Source organism: Neophocaena asiaeorientalis, unplaced genomic scaffold (genome assembly GCF_003031525.2).
Source record: "Neophocaena asiaeorientalis asiaeorientalis breed wild unplaced genomic scaffold, Neophocaena_asiaeorientalis_V1.1 scaffold240, whole genome shotgun sequence".
Classification (NCBI taxonomy): domain Eukaryota; kingdom Metazoa; phylum Chordata; class Mammalia; order Artiodactyla; family Phocoenidae; genus Neophocaena; species Neophocaena asiaeorientalis.
In genome coordinates, this window is record NW_020185331.1 from 8903653 (window position 1) to 8924545 (window position 20893).

General features: G+C 43.3%; 1 protein-coding gene across 4 annotated transcripts in view; it reads right to left on the minus strand.

The window, feature by feature from the left end:
* The window catches only part of SORCS1 (sortilin related VPS10 domain containing receptor 1), a 539290-nt gene that overhangs the window by 25677 nt on the left and 492720 nt on the right, over nucleotides 1–20893 (minus strand). For all 4 annotated transcript variants that reach the window (XM_024734898.1, XM_024734896.1, XM_024734899.1 and 1 more), the window contains exons 20-23: nucleotides 18986–19119; nucleotides 11212–11335; nucleotides 5768–5880; nucleotides 1042–1173 (exon numbers count right to left, since the gene is read on the minus strand). In XM_024734898.1, coding sequence (XP_024590666.1) covers nucleotides 1042–1173; nucleotides 5768–5880; nucleotides 11212–11335; nucleotides 18986–19119 — 503 coding nt within the window. The remainder of the gene's footprint in view (nucleotides 1–1041; nucleotides 1174–5767; nucleotides 5881–11211; nucleotides 11336–18985; nucleotides 19120–20893) is intronic.

The window sequence follows — 20893 nt, forward strand, 5'->3', positions numbered from 1 at the left end:
TTTTGTGGCGGTACGCAGGCCTCTCACTGTTGTGGCTTCTCCCATTGCGGAGCACAGGCTCCGGACGCGTAGGCTCAGCAGCCATGGCTCACAGGTCCAGCGGCTCCGCGGCATGTGGGATCTTCCCGGACCGGCTCATGAACCCGTGTCCCCTGCATCGGCAGGCGGACTCTTAACCACTGCGCCACCGGGGAAGCCCCAGGAATCCTATTTTTAATCTATCTGCCAGAAAGAATTAAGAAACCAAAATCATGTAGTTTTTAACAGGAGAACCAGACCAAGAGTGATCATTTTAACTGAATGGGTGAAGAATAAGAACGATAACGTCATCATAGTGATAATCTTCACTATAGACATTGGATAGTCTTTTGACGTTAAAAGGAAGGAAGGGAGGAAAAAAGACCTAAGGGAGCAGAAGAGAGAGAAACAGACACACACAGACACCCTAATACTTCAGAGGTGGTGGAGATGAGGAGAGAGTAGACCCCATGTAGCCAGGAGAGGTGCTTGGAGCCAATATCACTCATTTATTATAAGCTCAAATCAGGTCATCTTAGTATGGTGGTGATTCATGATTTATATGAAAGTTGTACCTTTTTAAAAAGATACATCATTCGATTCTCATGGTACTCCTATGATGTAAGTGTGTGAGGTAAGATATAAATGGATTTGACTTCTATGTCTTGTGTAGCCTCTTGCTTTTTTCCCCCACCTAATATCCTGGACAGTTTGTCACATCAGTACACAAAGATTTATCTCATTCATCGTAAACACTGTAGAGTATCCCACAGCGTGGGATATACTCTGAGTGATTTAGCCACTGCTGACAATACACACTCTTGCACATAGTTTTTGGTGAAGCTGTAGTTAAATCACCAGATTATGTTCCTCAACAGAGGACAGGAAAGTGGAAGACTCCATGAACAGCTGGCACCCTTGCTCCCAAGTGGAGATTCCCCCAGAGCTGCTGTCGTGGTCAGACACTAGCAAGGTTGTGGCTCAGACTGCTGGGAGAAGCTGAAATGTCACCTGAGGACTCACCTGCTCCAGGTCCTCGGCTGACCTTTTGTTTTCTCCTGTGGGATCCTGATACGGCAAGACAAAGAGCTCAGCAGCGGTGGGTAAGCCAGGGAGCACCGCCACCAAGATGTGCTGGCCCGGAACCGCGGTGGCCTGAGGGAGAGACACAGAGGCGCATGTGAGTCCTGCAGGAAAGCTGATGAAAAGGGACCAAGTGTTCAGCAGAGAGTTGGTGGGGGAAGAAGACACAAAGGTGTGGAGGTAGGGTGGGAAAGTAGGGTCCTGGGTGCACCAGTTGGGGAGGGATGTGAGAGACACCACTGGATACAAGTCAGACTCTGAGGTCTGATCCCAGTTCCATCCCCATGAGACCTGAAACACTTTGCATCTCCTCCAGTTAAAAAGTGGGAATAATAGCAGTACCTGTCTTGTATAAGTAAGTGGACCTTGCCAGTGAGAAGGCCGTCACTTACTGAGCTTTATCTTCTGCCCCTCATGCCTTAACACTTTCTAACCTAGCTTCCTTCTTCCTCGAAGCATTAGAGTTATTCTCCAGACTGACCAGGCATACCTCCATCACCCAACCTAACCCCAGACCACAGCCCCCAGGCGTCTGCTGAGTTCTGCACAGCATCAGACCCTGATGACCAGCCCGTTCCAGGAAGCATTCTCAGCCCTTCACTCTGCTGTACGGAATCTTCTATTAAAATCATAGATATCACTCACTCAAGAACTTCCTCTTTCCTGAGCCCACTCTCTAGATGGTTCTAGAATCCACGGCTACAATCCTGGCTTCTCTCTCCAGCGGCCAAGTCAGAACGTCATTTGGTTGTTTTATGAGAACTTCTCATATTCACCCCGGAAATCTTCACTCTGCGCGTGGATGACCGGAGCCACTCCTTTCCCAGATACCCTAGCTGGGAGCCCTATCTCATCTCCAGCACCACACTCTCCTTTCCATGTCCTATCTAATCAGTCTATGAGATCTCGACAAGTCACCCTCCACACGAACGATCCTATTGGTTCCTTCCTGTTTAAATGCCCCCCCGTTAATATCTCAATTCAGCCTTTACACTTTCTCCCTTCAAGTTTTACAACAGCCTTCGCATCTCCAGGGGACAGGCTACTACTTCCAGATTTATCTTCCTACAGTCCAATGCAGATTGTGTTTCCATGTCCAAATTCATGCACAAATTTCCACTGCCAACTGGGTTAAATATATATTCAAAGCCTGCAATATGGTCCCACCTTTCCTTCCTAAACTAATTACCCACAACTCATAATGTCATCTTACGCTTAGCCAAATAGACTCATGTACAATTTCTCAGTATTCCAGCCTTTTCTTGCAAATGTTTTTGTGCATGCCATCTCCCCCAGGATGTCTTTTCTATACATTTGCTGCTAGAACATTACTTCTCCTTAATGAGCCCTCGTAAAGTTCACTTATTTCAGAGTATTTTTCATGATTTCCCAATTAGATGATTGTTGGTTTCTGAAATCTACATTTATATTTTTTTCAAAGTAGCAGGAAATTCCATTTATTGGGTCCTTACCATGTGTCTGGCATTGTGCTAAGCAACTTCTTAATATAACGTAATGCGACACCCCACAGCGACTCTTTGGAGCAAGTGTTATTATGCCTCTCTGTACAGGTGAAGACAGATCACGGGTTGGGAGTCTTCAGGAAGCTGGCTCTGAGTTTAGTGCATAGGGTGTTTATTAGGGGACATTCTTGGAATCAACATCTATAGGAGCGAAGGCCAGGAAGCAGGAATGTACAGAGGGAGAAGCTGAGCTGTGATAAAGGCCAACAACAGCCTCAGAAGATCCTGTAAGGAGTGAGAATGGCCCTTCAGATTTGTCTGAGGTTGAGCTGAGTGGCCAGGCCTTTATACAACCGCGTCATTGGACATGAGCCACTCCAAAAGGGACATGACATGGGGAAGGCCGCTGAAGCCTCTGCCCACAGCACTCCCAGCAGCTAAGATAACAGTCTTTCCCTGAATGGGGATCTGGGAGGGGCATCCCTATTTCTGCTACAGGACAGACAGTAGATGGAGGAAAGTTCAACATTGGCTCAGGGTCATCTAGGTAGTGAGTGGTGACACTTAGTTTGGAACCTTGGTCAGACCATAATGCCTCTGTCCTGAACCAGCGCTCTCCTGCCTTCCTTCTCCTGACACTTATCACAAAGCAGCTCCTATCCCGGCTGATATCATACTGTTTTACAGCCGTCTTAGATTTTTTTTTACAAACCCATGTCTCCTGCATTGGCAAGCGGACTCTCAACCACTGCACCACCAGGGAAGCCCCGTCCTAGATTTTAAACTCAAAGCTTATGTCTAAACCATCCTCGTTATCAACAAAACTGTTTACCGAATGACATTCAATTAAAGATTCCATTGCAAAATGTCAAAAGAAAAATCCCAACCGATGAGGAAAACACAGTTGATTTTATATCAAATTCTGTTCCAGAATGAATAGGAAGAAAACTATAAATAAGTTGACTGCCGGCTGTACCTCTTATAGAGCTTATTAGGGGACACTTGGCAATAGGGTACTTCAGAACTTAAAGAAGTCGCCAAGTGTAATTACTGATCTCAAAGATAGGGTGGGGCGCTAGGAACCAGGGCTGGCTCAGCTGCCTCTTAGGAGTGGGTAACAAAGGAGCCTTTAAAGCTCCCTCCACTCCATCACCCCTTATCCTGAGGGATGCTGAGCCAAACTGTTTGTTCTCCATTTAGCTGATTATGCTATGCAGTGGCCTAGAAATATTAACGAGCAGTCATTTCTAGCCTACCGGACAGCTGGTGGAAAGGTGGAGGCTCAGGGCATCTGATCCCTAGACAATTAATGGGAAGAGAAATCAGCCCGGAAAACATCACTGCTGAGCTAATGCCTGGTTGATAAATCACCTGGGGGTGTTGGACAGCTGCCTCGGAGATCTACAGGGACATGGATCTCTAGAACGCTGTAGACTGAAGGAGGTGAGCTGTGGGTTCACTGAAGGGTGTAAGTCATCTCTCTTGGACAGCAGAGGAGAGAAACCAGTTGTCACACCAGGGACAAACAGCTCCAAAGGCAAAAGGGCCTGTTCCAGTTGGGCCTGTGGTCTGGTAGCTGCAGCCCCTGGTGGCCATAATGTTTAGCCACCTATAACATCATGGATGCTGAGAGTCATTAAGAAAGATAAAGGTGAGATGGCATTTACCCAGAGGCACATAAGATAACTCTTCTCCAGCCCACTATTCCATTTTTCCTGTCTCTCTATGTAACAAGACAAAGGATAGCAGCAGAGTGGAGTGGTAATCAAGATTCAAACCTTGATGGTCCGACTCCAGAGCCTAATTTTAAACTATACAGCATTGGGCAAGTTATCTGCCTCTAAATTCAGTTTTCTCACTTGTAAAGTGGGAATAATTATTCTATCTACATCATAAGCTAGGGGGTTTGTGATTAAATGTGTTTAAAAATGCAAAACACTGAGAAGAGTTTCTGGGATATTGTAAGTGCTAAATAAATATCAACAAAGATAATGGTATGAATACGGAGAAGGCCAGCTCTTTGCCAAGAGGCTGGATGCGAGATCTGTTTTCTGAGCAGGGGTTACCTGAATGCCTTTGTCTCTCCTTATCCCCTTGGGTCATGGGACAGCATGTGCTGGGTGTGGGAAAGAATGTATAACTAATCCTAAATTGACTTTTCTTTCGCGCTAAGAATAGACTTTAGGGAAAAGTCATCTCTGATTTTCTGGGTTTGTGCAACAAATCCAAGCAGCTCCGCGAGCAGATATCCCATTCCTCTGACTGTTCATGGAAGTGGAGTATGCAGGGGGGGATGTGCCTATAAGAGGGTGTCCTGTCAAACTGTAGGTGACCTTTGCCCGGAGAGGGATGAACCACACCGCCTTGTTACTCTCCCAGGAACTGGATGGGGCTGTGCTTCACGTGTGAAAACCCAGACACGGGGTTCACATCCTTCACTTCAGTTTTGTAGCTCTGTCACTTATTAGCTGTGAGGCTTTAGACAAGTTATTTAACTTCTCTGAACCTCAACTGCCTAATCTGCAAATGAAGACAATAATACTTTCTCTTTTTTTAAGCATCTTTTAGGCCCCCCCCCTTTTTTTTTTGGGCCGTGCTGCATGGCTTGCAGGATCTCAGTTCCCCAACCAGGAAACGAACCTGGGCCATGTAAGTGAAAGCGCTGAATCCTAACCATCAGACGGCCAGGGAACTCCCAATAATACTTTCCTCTTCGGGCTGTCGTGGGAGAGAAATGCCGTTAAAAGAATTGGGACATAGTAAGATGACTACCCTCCTGTGCTGAGTGTTCATTGTGCTGTTGTGCTGGACATTCGTGAAGCTGGAACCCAGGCTGCTCTTACCAATTGTATCCATGCTGTGCCAGTACGATGCCCAGGAGCTGATTTTTACATGTACCAATGGCTAATCATGAACTCTGCCACGTGACTGTCACATATTTCCAGGGTCGTCGTCTCTAAGCAGAACAAGCGTTTCACAAGGGGTAAGGACCCCCTGATTACTCAATTTCATTTCCCCCCATAGCACCTGTGACGTGTCTGCACATATGGGGCTCAGCTTTGCAGGTATCAGACAGATGATACCCACTTCCTCTGGCCTCCGGCTCTTTCCTGCCATTTATTTGAGCAAGGGTCCCCTCTCCATGAAGCTCGGTAAAGACAGAGAGGAAAAGGGTCTGGGCCAGAGGAGCTGTTTGCACTCACCTCCACCAGGGACTTTTTGATGACTCGGCTGATGTCTCTCCTCCACTCAGGGATGTCCGGGTTGTAGTCGTCCAGGTTTGGAGAAAAGGACAGGCGAAGAGATCGGAATTCCTCTGGAAATACAACAGTAGGGGGATTACTATAAGTCAGATAGGTCTCTCAAGAAGCCTGTTGTACTTTATATTTTATGCAAAGCCCTAATGGAGGGTCCTTTTCCTTCATACTCAACAGAGAGACCTTACTACAAGGCAAGTTCAATATCCCATCCCTCCTACCTCTCAGCTCCTTTTCCAGACCAAAGCCCTGGTCTGTGGCCCATGCTTAGCTCCACAGCCTTGTGCATTGTTCCCAGTTCTAGCCCCGGCACTCCTGTGTGCACACCTGAAGTGCCCTGACAGCATCGCAGGTTTATGTCTCTGGGCCTTTTTGCACACACTGCCCCTTGCCTAGAATGCCCCATCCTTCTCACCTTCTATGCACACAACATTCAAGCTCTAGTTCAAGCATTTACTGACTGAATAACCTCCCCCACCATATTTTGATCTTCTTTCTTCTGGTACAGCTGTGTTGGGCACATACCTTCATTATCATTACATCATAATAATTATTATACGATTACATAATTACAGCCATCATTGTAGTCATTCTACTGCTAAATTCTGTCGGCATGGAAGTTTCATTTAAAGGAATTTTCAGGTCTTTAATTCAAGGGTTTTGTTAGTTGGCACAGTAGCCCCTGAGTTAACCTTGGGCATCCAGGAAGTAGATGGAATTATAAAAGCAAGGATTTTGTGCAGAAATAAAAGAATTCTCTTGTCTGTAAGAGAACATGGGGAGGGAGGCAGAGGAGCCTGAAGCACCGCCAGACCGTGATGCATACAGGACACTTAGTGCAAGAGCGGGAGGAAGGTTCAGCGAGGCTGATGGGAAGTCCACGAGCCAAAGTCAGCCAGAGGAGCCCCACGTCCCAGGAGTGGGTTCGCCCTAGTATTCCTGCCGCACTCAGTCACTGGCTGGCTGGCATGGCCTTGGCCCTAGCACGATGATGAGTTTCAGAGCACAGCCCTGGGGAGTCTTAGCACATAGTATACTCAGATCACATCGCTCCCCTGAAATCTGCTGGAGGCTCCACATTGTATTTTGAATAAGATTCAGATCATATCATGGCCTTCATAGTCTCACACAATCCAGTGCCGACCTTCCCTCCTGTCTTATGTCCCTTAGGCTGCCCTGCACTCCACGACCCCGTCCTTCCCTGTGTTCCTCAATATGCCGTGTTCCTTCCCATGTTAGCACACCTCCAAGTCCCAGATGACAGCCTTCTCGGCTCCTTTTCAGCCTCCAGTCTCTCCTGGGAAAAACCCCTCCCACCAGCAACCTCAGGTATCCTCCCTTTCACCAACTCTAACACCTTTCACCATATGACCCTATTTGTCTTCTTTATTCTTCTTGCCTTTAAAATTATTTTGTTTTGGGGGGTAAGCAGGGGAGGGACAAATTGGGAGATTGGGATTGACCTACACAAACTACTATATATACAATAGATAACTAATAAGGACCTACTGTCTGGCACAGGGAACTTTACTCAATATTCTATAATGACCTATATGGGAAAAGAATCTAAAAAAGAGTGGAGATATATATATATATATATAAAACTGATTCACTTTGCTGTACACCTGAAACTAACACAACACTGTAAATCAACTATACTCCAATAAAAATACAAATAAATAAATAATTTGTTTTTTTTACTGTCTGTCTCCCACAAAAGAATATTAGTTCAATGAGGATGGGGACACTGTGTTCCTGGCCCTTTGGGACAGTGCCCAGTTCGTGTTAGATCTTCAATGACTAGGAGTCATTTAATTAATAAGTTTGTTGAATAAATAAATGCATAAATATCAGTGGAGGCTCTCTGTAATTTATGCGTTTTATTATTCAAAACATTTCTTTCTTGTTTTAGGCATGTTCTGGTGTTTCACGAGGGGCTTAGCAACATCAGCAATGCCAATGACACGTTCAGGAAACACAAAAACCCACTCGTGCGTTTCCTAACACCGCTAAAGATTTATTAGGCGCAGGCACTGAAGACTCTTACATGATCAGGCCTGTACTTATGGCAGCCAGCTTATTCCAAACATGTATTTCTCGAAGTTTGACTATTTTATGAGTCACTGGCCACCTAGGTGAATATCCCATTTCAGTTCTGATGGAGAAGAATGAAATGCATACGAATTAGTAGTACGGTAAATGGCAGCCCAAGGAATCACCCACTGAGTCCTAACTTTGAAGATGTATGTGTATGTCATTTTCACTTTCCCCAAACCTCTTAACCAAACTGTGGAGACCTCATCTCAAAAGAAGATGTTTATCTTAATAAAAAGACACAAATGAGAAAAATGGTGCAGCTCCCTTTGTAATTCCTTAGCATGCTAAACAGCAGTGCAGAGAAATGTTATACCCAAGTTTATTCAACAAATAGGGGACGGGTATGGGAGGACTGAAAAGGGTAAACACCAGTAATATATGTATTTTTTGCAGCTGCTGAGAGATGAATTCTATACGATTACATTTTATTTTTTGTATTTAAAGGCAAACCTGAGCCCTGAAGCAAATTAAGGAAAACCATGCAAACTAAATTTGGGCAGACAATCTTTCCTCTGTCGACTTCCCAAATATGATACCTCCTTCAGTCTGACCATAATGGTCTTAACTTTCCCTCAGCTTAATTAAACTTTAGACAGGTTTCTTCGGGACTTCAGGCTCTGACCTCCCTTTTCTCAGAGCGTCTACTTTAGAAACTTGCAATTATAAATTCTTCCTCTGCACCTTTGAGATGTAAATCTTCTGCAATCCAGGAATGCCTTTCTCAAGGACCTGGAAGCCATCTCTGAAATGGACATACAGATTGCCAACAAACACATGAAAAGATGCTCAACATCACTAATTATCAGAGAAATATAAATATATATATATATATAGAAAGAAAGAAAGGAAAGATAGCACCCCTGCCTCTGGGAGGGTAGGAGCCTAAATTCCCTAAGCACCAATTAGCAAACACCTGTGGCTTAACCACACTGACAATCCCCTCCCCGCAGAGTCCTTTAGCTTATCCCAGAGTTTAAAACTATTCCTGCCATTTGTTTCTGTTGAATTCAATCTTGCCTGTTTAACACCCTGTGATGCAATTTTCCTTTAATAGGTCATGCCTGTCCTTAGAATTTTCTAGTTATATATATGAAACTCTGTACAACCCACCTGACTGAAGATGAATTAAGATGTTGGATGGCTCAGGAATTTGGTTAGAGGAGGGAGAGACCACTCTCCCTGCTCAAACTTTTAGTTAAGAAATGCTTTTTAATGAAGAGAACCCATATGATGGAGAATGACCCACTCTCGATGATGCCTTTAGAAGGATTTTAGGAAGAGGAAGAACTAAGCATAGCAAGGGATAGAAGGTTTCCATGAAACTTGATTCAGAATTATACTTATCAGATTATTCAGATTATACTTATCTCCATATTTTGTCACTTGTATAACAGGGATAATCATAGCATATTTCTCATAAGTCTGTTCAGAGGATTCAATAAAACAGATCATATATATCAAATGCTTAGAACAGATGCTGATAAAGGATCCATCAACATTAATTTCTACCACTACCATCATCATCATTATTATTATCATTAGATCTGTTACTGAATAGCAGAATGACTTTAAGCCAGTAGTTTCCCATTTTGGGGCCACAATTTCCTAACTGTGAAATAATGGATTGGACTAGGTAAGTCCAAAGACCTTCTAGATTTAAAGTTCTGTCTGTGGTTCTAATGAGGAGATAGCTGTTGGACTAATGGGTCAGTGTCCATCAGTGACACTGGTGAAATCCAGGAGGGAGAGAGGAAAGAAAGCATCCGATGGAAAAGACATGAGAGCCAATCACGTAGGGTAATTTTGGAGCATGAGCCCTGGGTCTAGAAGGGGTGGGCTAGAAGCTCAGCTCCACCACTTACTAGCTGGGGCAAGTTATTTACCTCTCTGAAAAAAATGAGAGTCATAATATTGGCTACCCTGCACTACGATTGTTAGGAGAATTAAATGCATTTCCAGAGCATAGAAAGGAGATGGAGAGGAAAGAGAAACAAAAGCTCTCCTCCATTAGGGCCACCTGGCTAAGAGGTCGCCTCACTGATGGGACCTTGTAGGAAAACCACAGCCCTGGTTTACTTTCACTTACTGCTGGGGCTTATCAAGTCTCTTCAGGAAGGGGAGAGGGAGGAAACATTATATAATCTAACAGGCAGCCATGCAAGAGGAAGAGTGTCCTCAGACATATTCAAAGCTGCTTACCAATTACTTTCTGAATTTGAAGGTCAAGTTAGCAAGATGAGAAACGAAAAACAGAACCTGCATCAGAATCAATTAATTCTGGAACTGGAACAATTGATATTGTTTGGACCACGAGCTAGTGTGTCTTTGTCTCTGTCTCTCCATCCCTCTCAACCTCTATCTCACCTTCCCTCCCTCCCTCCCTTGAGCCTCTCTCTTGCCCTCCCTCTGCACAGCATTTATTTCCCTATCTATCTCCTTTTAAATTCTTGCTTTTTAAATTTTAATTTTCCGGGATGCATTAGTACCGCTTTCATATTAACAATAAAAGTTCATATTTTTACCATCTACTAAAGCACTTAGTGCAGATCCATCTGACTATCTTTCCATGCAGAAAAAAATTACCAAAATGAGATCAATTTGTATAAACTGTTTTCCACCAAGGTTTCCACCTTTCCATTTCAGTAAATTTTCATTCCACGTAACACCTTGACCACATTCAATTTCCCCAATTGATTACCACATTGTTCTGTACAGCTGTTTGTTCAAACTAATATCTAGTCTACAACGATGCACATGTGCTTGTTATGACCCTTTCTTCACTTTTAGACTAGCAGAGTGTTTTATAAATGATACATATTTGCAGAAGAGCTTTTCAGAGCATTTAGACATTGGCAGATTCTTCTTAATGATCAAGACTCTTGAAGTTGAACTTTAAAAATAAAAGCCTCAATATTAACCACTTTTTTTTTAATAATAGGTTTTAGCTCTTTGAATACCATCAAAATACCAAATGGAATGAATCAGCCTTACACATAATGAAACTCACTCTTCTCTACTTAAGGTAGGTGGGCGTACAGTCGTTCTATGAGCACCAAAGCCAGTTTGAAAAAAAAAGCAATAAACCCTCTTGCGGTTTTGTGACCACTATGTTGCTGGTGAATCGTATCTTCCCCAGAGGAGGAGATGAGACTTGACTCAGCTCTTTCTCAACCACTACCCTCTGTTCCCTGGGAAGATTCATAAGCCAGGATGGCTTCCGGCACCAAGGTACCAAACCACCTCATCTGAGGGATGGATGAGGGCAGTGATGGATCAGCAGATGGACCACTCACCGTATACTGCGATGGTCTTCGTGTCCTGCAGGATGGCATTCCCAGCTGAGACTTGCACTGTGATGGTGTTCATCCCTTCGGAAGTAAACTTGAATGATATACTTCCCTCCAAGGTGATCAGGGGCTAAAACAAATGAGGCCACAGGGTGAAGGGACAGCTGTTCAATTACAGATGAGATAGGCACCAGCTCTGAGCCACTGACAAGCTCTTTAAATCAGCGGAAGCTCTTTCTGGGGCATCCCCGTGTGACTGACTCCACCTATGCCTCCCCATCACCTCAAGTTCAGGCCAGAAAGGGACTATTAGAGACATGATGCCAAGAAACTCTATTCATTCTTTGTGAATTTGACACCTCCTTTCTGCTAACATCCTGATTCAGGGCTGGGGAGATCCACGGGTCTTGCTTGCTGGTGGGACGTATCTCTCTTTGTTGATAACCTACTTGTATCAAGCAAATCCCTTAATCTGAGGCAATATTAAAGAGGGAGCTCATATTAATCCAGATTTAAGCAGTAGTCACTGAAAGTCTACAAGGTGCCAGTGCTCCTCTAAAGGGTATACTATGTATATAAAATTACAGTGGAACACAGCAACTATGGACACCAAACTACACTAGTTAGACAGGTGTGGCCCTGTGTGGCTCGGCTTCCTCTGAGAAGCCCTATAAGCAGTTTCCTGGAAGGAGCTGCTATGGAAACATGTACTAATTGGACAGTGGTTTGAGGACTCAAAAAAGAAAAAGAAAGACCTGGAGCAGTGCCTGTAATGCAATTAGATACCGGGTCCTAGAGGAAAAAGATTATTAGCCTACTGACCTCCCTCGACTAACTCCCCACAAACATTTCATTCCTGTCTTTCCTTAATTAATTTACAAATCAAAATTCATTTAACTCCCTGTGTAGCAGAGGGTAGACTAAAGCTCAGCATAAAAATTCTACTACTTGAGTCTGGGCTCTATGTCCAATGCAATGCAACTCCAGGCAGTTTCAGAACATAGGCAAGGGGGAAAACACATGCGCAGAGTCTGAAAGTTCTTAACATGCAAGCTATGGATGGAAGATTGGAGTGAACTTACCCACCACCTCCAGAGGTGGTGAAAAAGCAGTGACTCAAGGGGCCATGTATATGGTTGAAAGAAGTTGGAAACTTCTGTCTGAGGAAAGGAAAACCCTTAGAAATCTGAGCCACGTGGCTGACAGGGTCTTGGTGCTCTGGCCGGGTGTCAGGCCTGAGCCTCTGAGGTGGGAGAGCCGAGTTCAGGACACTGGACCACCAGAGATCTCCTGGCTCCATGTAACATCAACTGGCAACAGTTCTCCAAGAGATCTCCGCCTCACTGCTAAGACCCAGCTCCACTCAATGACCAGTAAGCTACAGTGCTGTACACCCCATGCTAAACAACTAGCAAGACAGGAACACAACCCCATCCATTAGCAGAGAGGCTGTCTAAAACCATACTAAGTTCACAGACACCCCAAAACACACCACCAGATGCAGTCCTGCCCATCAGAAAGACACGATCCAGCCTCATCCACCACAACACAGGCACCAGTCCCTTCCACCAGGAAGCCTACACAACCCACTGAACCAACCGTAGCCACTGGGGGCAGACACCAAAAACAACGGGAAAAATGAACTTGCCGCCTGAGAAAAGGAGACCCCAAACACAGTAAGTTAAGCAAAATGAATAAACAGAAAAACGCAGCAGATAAAGGAGCAAAGTAAAAACCCACTAGAACAAACAAATGAAGAGGAAATAGGCAGTCTACCTGAAAAAGAAGTCAGAGTAATGATAGTAAACATGATCCAAAATCTTGGAAAAGAATGGAGAAAATAAAAGAAACATTTAACAAGGACCAAGAAGAACTAAAGAGCAAACAAACAATGATGAACAGCACAATAAATGATATTAAAAATTGTCTAGAAGGAATCAATAGCAGAATAACTGATAAGTGACCTGGAGGATAAAATCATGGAAATAACTACTGCAGAGTAGAATAAAGAAAAAGAATGAAAAGATTGAGGACAGTCTCAGAGACCTCTGGGACAACATTAAATGCACCAACATTCGAATTACAGGGGTCCCAGAAGAAGAAGAGAAAAAAAAGGGTATGAGAAAATATTTGAAGAGATTATAGTCGAAAACTTCCCTAATATGGGAAAGGAAATAGTCGATCAAGTCCAGGAAGTACAAAGAGTCCCATACATGATAAATCCAAGGAGAAACATGCCAAGACACATATTAATCAAACTATCAAAAATTAAATACAAAGAAAAAATACTGAAAGCAGCAAGGGAAAAGCAACATATAACATACAAGGGAGTCACCATAAGGTTAACAGGTGACCTTTCAGTAGAGACTCCGCAAGCCAGAAGGGAGTGGCAGGACATATTTAAAGTGATAAAAGGGAAAAACCTAAAAACAACATTACTCTACCCAGCAAGGATGTCATTCAGATTTGAGAGAGAAATTAAAACCTTTACAGACAAGCACAAGCTAAGAGAATTCAGCACCACCAAACCAGCTTCACAACATATACTAAAGGAACTTCTATAGGCAGGAAACACAAGAGAAAGAAAAGACCTCCAATAACAAACCCAAAACAATTAAGAAAATGGTTATAGGAACATACATATCGATAATTACCTTAAATGTAAATGGATTAAATGTTCCAACCAAAAGACATAGACTGGCTGAATGGGACCCGAAAACAGGACCCAAATATATGCTGTCCACAAGAGACCCACTTCAGACCTAGGGACACATACAGACTGAAAGTGAGGAGTTGGAAAAAGATATTCCATGCAAATGGAAATCAAAAAAAGCTGCAGTAGCAATTCTTACATCAGACAAAATAGACTTTAAAATGAAGACTATTACAAGAGACAAAGAAGAACACGACATAATGATCAAGGGATCAATCCAAGAAGAAGATATAACAATTGTAAATATTTATGTACCCAACATCGGAGCACCCCAGTATATAGGGCAAATGCTAAGAGCCATAAAAGGGGAAATCGACAGTAACACAATAATAGTAGGGGACTTTAACACCCCACTTTCACCAATGGACAGATCATCCAAATGAAAATAAATAAGGAAACACAAGCTTTAAATGATACATTAAACAAGATGGACTTAATTGATATTTATAGGACATTCCATCCAAAAACAACAGAATACACTTTCTTCTCAAGTGCTCATGGAAAATTCTCCAGGATAGATCATATCTCAGGTCACAAATCAAGCCTTGATAAATTTAAGAAAATTGAAATTGCATCAAGTATCTTTTCTGACCACAACGCTATGAGACTAGATATCAATTATAGGAAAAAATCTGTAAAAAGTACAAACACACGTAGGCTAAACAATAAACTACTAAATAACCAAGAGATCACTGAAGAAATCAAAGAAGAAATAAAAAAATACCTAGAAACAAATGACAATGAAAACATGATGACCCAAAACCTATGGGATGCAGCAAAAGCAGTTCTAAGAGGGAAGTTTGTAGCAGTACAAGCCTACCTCAAGAAACAAGAAACATTTCTAATAAACTACCTAGCCTTACACCTAAAGCAATTAGAGAAAGGATATCAAAAATACCCCAAAGTTAGCAGAAGGAAAGAAATCATAAACATCAGATCAGAAATAAGTGAAAAAGCAATGAAGGAAATGATAGCAAAGATCAATTAAACTAAAAGCTGGTTCTTTGAGAAGATAAACAAAATTGATAAACCATTAGCCAGACTCATCAAGAAAAAAAGGGAGAAGACTCAAATCAACAGAATTAGAAATGAAAAAGGAGAAGTAAAAACTGACACTGCAGAAATACAAAGGATCATGAGAGATTACTACAAGCAACTCTATGCCAATAAAATGGACAACCTGGAAGAAATGGACCAATTCTTAGAAAAGTACAACCTTCCGAGACTGAGCCAGGAAGAAATAGAAAATATAAACAGACCAATCACACGCACTGAAATTGACACTGTGATTAAAAATCGTCCAAAAATCAAAAGCCAGGGACCAGATGTATTCACAGGCAAATTCTGTCTAACATTTAGAGAAGAGCTAACGCCTATCCTTCTCAAAATCTTCCAAAATATAGCAGAGGGAGTAACACTCCCAAACTCATTCTACAAGGCCACCATCACCCTGATGCCAAAACCAAACAAAGATGTTACCAAAAAAGGAAAATAGAGGCCAATATCACTGATGAACATAGATGTAAAAATTCTCAACAAAATACTAGCAAACAGAATCCAAGAGCACATAAACCCACAGCCAACATCATTCTCAATGGTGAAAAGCTGAAACCATTTCCACTAAGACGAGGAACAAGACAAGGGTGCCCACTCTCACCACTATTATTCAACAGCAATCAGAGAAAAGAAATAAAAGGAATCCAAATCAGAAAAGAAGACATAAAACTGTCACTGTTTGCAGATGACATGATACAGAACAGATGGAGAGATGTACCATGTTCTTGGATTGGAAGAATCAACATTGTGAAAATGACTATACTTCCCAAAGCAATCTATAGGTTCAACGCAATCCCTATCAAACTGCCAATGGCATTTTTCACAGAACTAGAGCAAAAAATTTCACAATTTGTATGGAAACACAAAAGAGCCTGAATAACCAAAGCAATCTTGAGAAAGAAAAATGAAGCTGGAGGGTCTTCCCTGGTGGTGCAGTAGTTGAGAATCTGCCTGCCAACGCAGGGGACACGGGTGCGAGCCCTGGCCTGGGAAGATCCCACATGCCGCAGATCAACTAGGCCTGTGAGCCTTAACTACTGAGCCTGCGCGTCTGGAGCCTGTGCTCCGCAACAAGAGAGGCCACGATAGTGAGAGGTCGGCACACCATGATGAAGAGCGGCCCCGCTTGCTGCAACTAGAGAAAGCCCTCGCACAGAAACGAAGACCCAACACAGCCAAAAATAAAAATAAATAAATAAATAAATAAATAAAAATGAAGCTGGAGGAATCAGACTCCCTGACTTCAGACTATACTATAGTATAGTAATCAAGACAGTATGGTATTGGCACAAAAACAGAAAGATAGATCAATGGAACAGGATAGAAAGCTCAGAGATAAATGCACACACATACGGTCACCTTATCTTTGATAAAGGAGGCAAGAATATACAATGAAGAAAAGACAGCCTCTTCAAATAAGTGGTGCTGGGAAAACCGGACAGCTACATGTTAAAGAATGAAATTAGAACATTCCTTAACACCATACACAAAAATAAACTCAAAATGGATTAAAGACCTAAATGTAAGGCCAGACACTATAAAACTCTTAGAGGAAAACATAGGCAGAACACTCTATGACATAAATCACAGCAAGATCCTTTCTGACCCACCTCCTAGAGTAATGGAAATAAAAACAAAAATAAACAAAAGGGGCCTAATGAAATTTGAAAGCTTTTGCACAGAAAAGGAAACCATAAACAAGATGAAACGACAGCTCTCAGAATGGGAGAAAATATTTGCAAATGAAGCAACTGACAAAGGATTAATCTCCATAATATGCAAGCAACTCATGCAGCTCAAAAAAACAAACCCAGGGCTTCCCTGGTGGCGCAGTGGTTGAGAGTCTGTCTGCCGACGCAGGGGACACGCATTCGTGCCCCCCGCCGGGAGGATCCCACATGCCATGGAGCAGCTGGGCCCATGAGCCATGGCCGCTGGGCCTGCGCATCTGGAGCCTGCGCTCCGCAACGGGAGAGGCCACAACACTGAGAGGCCCGTGTACCACATCCAAGAATGGGCAGAAGACCTAAATAGACAGTTCTCCAAAGAAGATATACAGATTGCCAACAAACACATGAAAGGATGCTCAACATCATTAATCATTAGAGAAATGCAAATCAAAACTACAATGTGTATCACCTCACACCAGCTAGAATGGCCATCATCAAAAAATCTACAAACAATAAATGCTGAAGAGGGTGTGGAGAAAAGGGAACCCTCTTGCACTGTTGGCGGGAATGTAAATTGATACAGCCACTATGGAGAATAGTATGGAGGTTCCTTAAAAAACTAAAAATAGAACTACCATATGACCCAGCAATCCCACTACTGGGCATATACCCTGAGAAAACCATAATTCGAAAAGAGTCATGTACCACAGTGTTCACTGCAGCACTATTTACAATAGCCAGGACATGAAAAAGCAATTATACTCCAATAAAGATGTTTTAAAAATTGAAAAAAAGAAGCCTACTAAACATAATCTGTTGAGAATTTGCTTTTCTTCTAAAAGCTTAAGAAAAAACCAAAAAAAAGAAGTTGTTTAGTACTGTCAACTTCTAGTACTAGCTTTCAGGCAAATAAATAGATTTCTCTTCTTCTACTATGGGTAGTGGGCCCACTCTAGGCCCAATTTACATGCATGGTTTCATAAGAAATAAAAAAGAGTTTCTTTTCAGTTGATTTATGTCAGCAGTAGAGGTGAGGGATTCCTTTGACTATCAGGCATGCAGCAGGTCGGGTGTCAGGATAGGTTTCCTCCCCAGGCTTGTGCAAAATTATGGCTCCAGTTAAAGCCAACACTCAGCTCTGAAGTAGAAGAAGATCTGTATTCACATAAGATGCATTGCGTTTGAAGAGCAAAGTCACAAGTGAAAGCAGCTCTGCTGGAAGGAGATGACGCTTTCCAGTCCAGAGCAGTTGGTCCCAGGGCCCTCTGGGAAGGGAGGCTTCGGGGCCTGAGTTCTACTGCTTTAACTAACATTTGCAAGCAAATTTTAATTTCTGAGAATGGAGTGAATTCCAAACTGAAACAGAGCATGAAGCCTGGTGTGAGGGGAAGAAAAACCTAGGCAGGGCTGAGAAGGTCTTGGATCTGCGTGAAGCAGCTGAATGAGATTGGAAGAAGCCACTTCACCTGTCCTCACTTTCTCATCTGTAAAATGAAGGACAGAGTAAATGAGGTCTAAGGTTTCTACTGGTGTTGAAACTGCTGCCCACTTTGGATCACAGGGAATATTTGGGGGAAACAGAAAGCTGAGCTAAAGAAGGGGCTGCGTCTGATCCAGGGTGAGGGGGTCACGGCGGGGAGCTGGGTTGCACAGACATCTGTGGCTCTTGCTTGTCTGGTGTCCACTGGCCTCTTTTCCTTTTGAGGGCCATTCCCTCCCGTCTCTTGGTCTAGATGGATCTAGGGAGGCTGACTTCAGCAGCTCTGTTTCTGTCCCCAGCACTGTGGTCAAGGCCTGGCCGACATTACTCTGTTCTGGGACTTCTGTTAGAACTTTGGGGAAAGACGGCTTGTTTTCTCTGAAAGCTCAGGCTCCTGCTAAGGGTCACTGCAGAGCAAAGCCCAGCTGGAGGAGAAGGCTAACTCAGAGGAAGGCAGAGGTAATGCATGCACAGTACTATATATAAAGCAGATAACTAGTAAGGACCTACTGTATAGCACAGGGAATTCTACTCGATACTCTGTAATGGCCTATACGGGAAAAGAATCTAAAAAAGAGTGGACGTACGTATAACTGATTCACTTTGCTGTACACCTGAAACTAATACAACATTGTAAATCTACTATACTCCGATAGAAATTAAAAAAAAAAAAAGAGGTGGGGGCACAGTGGTGAGAGAGACAGAGACTGAGGAGATGACTGGGGCACTCGGAGCCCACCGTCCCCGGAGCTGCGACAACCTCTAGTCTCTTGAGTCACATAAGCCATGACTTTCTTTCCCTTTTGCACTTTGGCCAGTTTGCGTGGAGCCGCACAAAGCCCGCGTGGAAGGCCGACCCACCTCGGTGTTATTTCCGTACCACCACACGTAAGTGAGCGTGCCCACTTGGCTGGGCCACAACACAGCAGTCGCGTTGACCTCTTTGTTCTTCGTGGTGACGAAGGGAAGAGACAGGTGTACATGCTCCAGGGGACCTGAGGCACAAGAGGAGAGAGGAGGCTTGGAGAGGGAAGAGCTCTCTCTGCTTCACCTGCCTTCCCTGATATGAAGAGAATACGCATTCCTTCTGGAAGCCTCCCAACCATCAGTCGGGTTCCCTGAAGGAAGTGCTCGGGTGCTGTCCCTACTCTGGGGAAAAGGATATATTGTGAACAGTTGTGTCTCAACATTTTCCATTTACCAATCTTTCTTCCAGGCCTAAAACTTGAGTTATTTACGTGTAAAAGCTTAAAAACTTACAAGTAATTGAAGAAGTCCTTAAAGGAACAGGTATAACATGAGATTTCACAGGGAGATGCAAAGTGTTTCTAGGAAGTTATATTCTCGGTGGTAAACCAGGATTGTGAAAACCTCCGAGAATCCACATGGGATGGGGGTTAGGGGTTGGTGGTGGTTCTTATACAAATCCCCAAACCATTCTACATGTAATTATTCTTTACTGGATTTTAAATGTGTGTGTGAGTGTTTGTAAATGTGCATGTTTGTATGTAACTGTGAGTGTGTGTTTGTGTGAATGTGTGTAAAACCACCCGGTTAGGTAAGCGTGGTATTGAGTTGAGCTTGTCCAGGACAAAGGCAGGCACGAGGGGACAGAGAGAGCTCTGTGGTCCTCAGGTTCTCAGGATGCGCTCAGCTGAAAGAGAGGATGGTTCTACCTATGGAGGCCCATTAGACCGTAAACCTTCATCAGATGTACAAACCCACAAAGATACAAATATCCCCTCCCTAGAGACCTATCCTATGACCCCTGACCTTCTCTTTGAGTTACTTTTACCAGACAAAATGCATTTTCTTTTGAGGTGAACATGACAAAAATCCATCATCCCCATCTTTATCCCATGAGGTGGAGAAGGATGTGGTACCTCAGGCCTTTGCACCTGGTTTAATTACTTCCTCCTCTTCTGCTTGACCATTTAATGTGTCTCCTAGGGTACTGTCTTTGGCCTTTCTCTCCCTCCATCTACTCTTCTGCTGAGTAATACCATCCACACCCTGACCTTAAACTGCGAACTATATGCTTACGGCTCCAAAACCACCTTCTTGACTCCAGACTCAATTAGCAGCCAAAGGTTCCCTAGAAATCCACTGTTTCCCCCCAGTCTGTATTCTCCAGTCTTGATGAATGACCAATGTTTATCCAGGGGAACAACCCAGAAGCAGACAGTCAATCCCAATTCCTTATTTCTTTGCCATCCATATCCACTGAGGAAACCATTGATTTGGTTTCATAAATTCTCTCTCAGGTAGAGCTGTTCTCACCCTGCCCTGGTTCATACACTAAACACCTGTCTCACGTGGACTGGTACAAACTCTCCTACAGGTTTTCCAGCCTCTAACCTTTCCCCACTCTAATCCATCCTCCTGCTCTATGCATTCAACGCCTGCCTCCCTCCATAATACATAAGTAGGACCAAGTGCCAGGTGGCCCCATCGCTTAGAATAAAATATATGCTCCAGGGCGAGGGCAGAGCAAGTACAAAGACCTTGAGGAGGAGGCGGCTCTCCATGTTTAAAGAATAGCAAGAAATAGAGAAATAAATGGAGAAAAAGAGTGGAAGCAGATGCGATCTCAAGGGTATTCAGGACATAGAGCACGTTGGCCTTGTTGGCCCTGAAATATGTATATGTGTGTTTGCATAACTTCATTCTGTATAACACGTATATATATATATATAATATATACATTCATACAATGTATAGCGATGACTATGTACCTTCTCACCCTTCAAATTGTTGTGAGAGTGATTT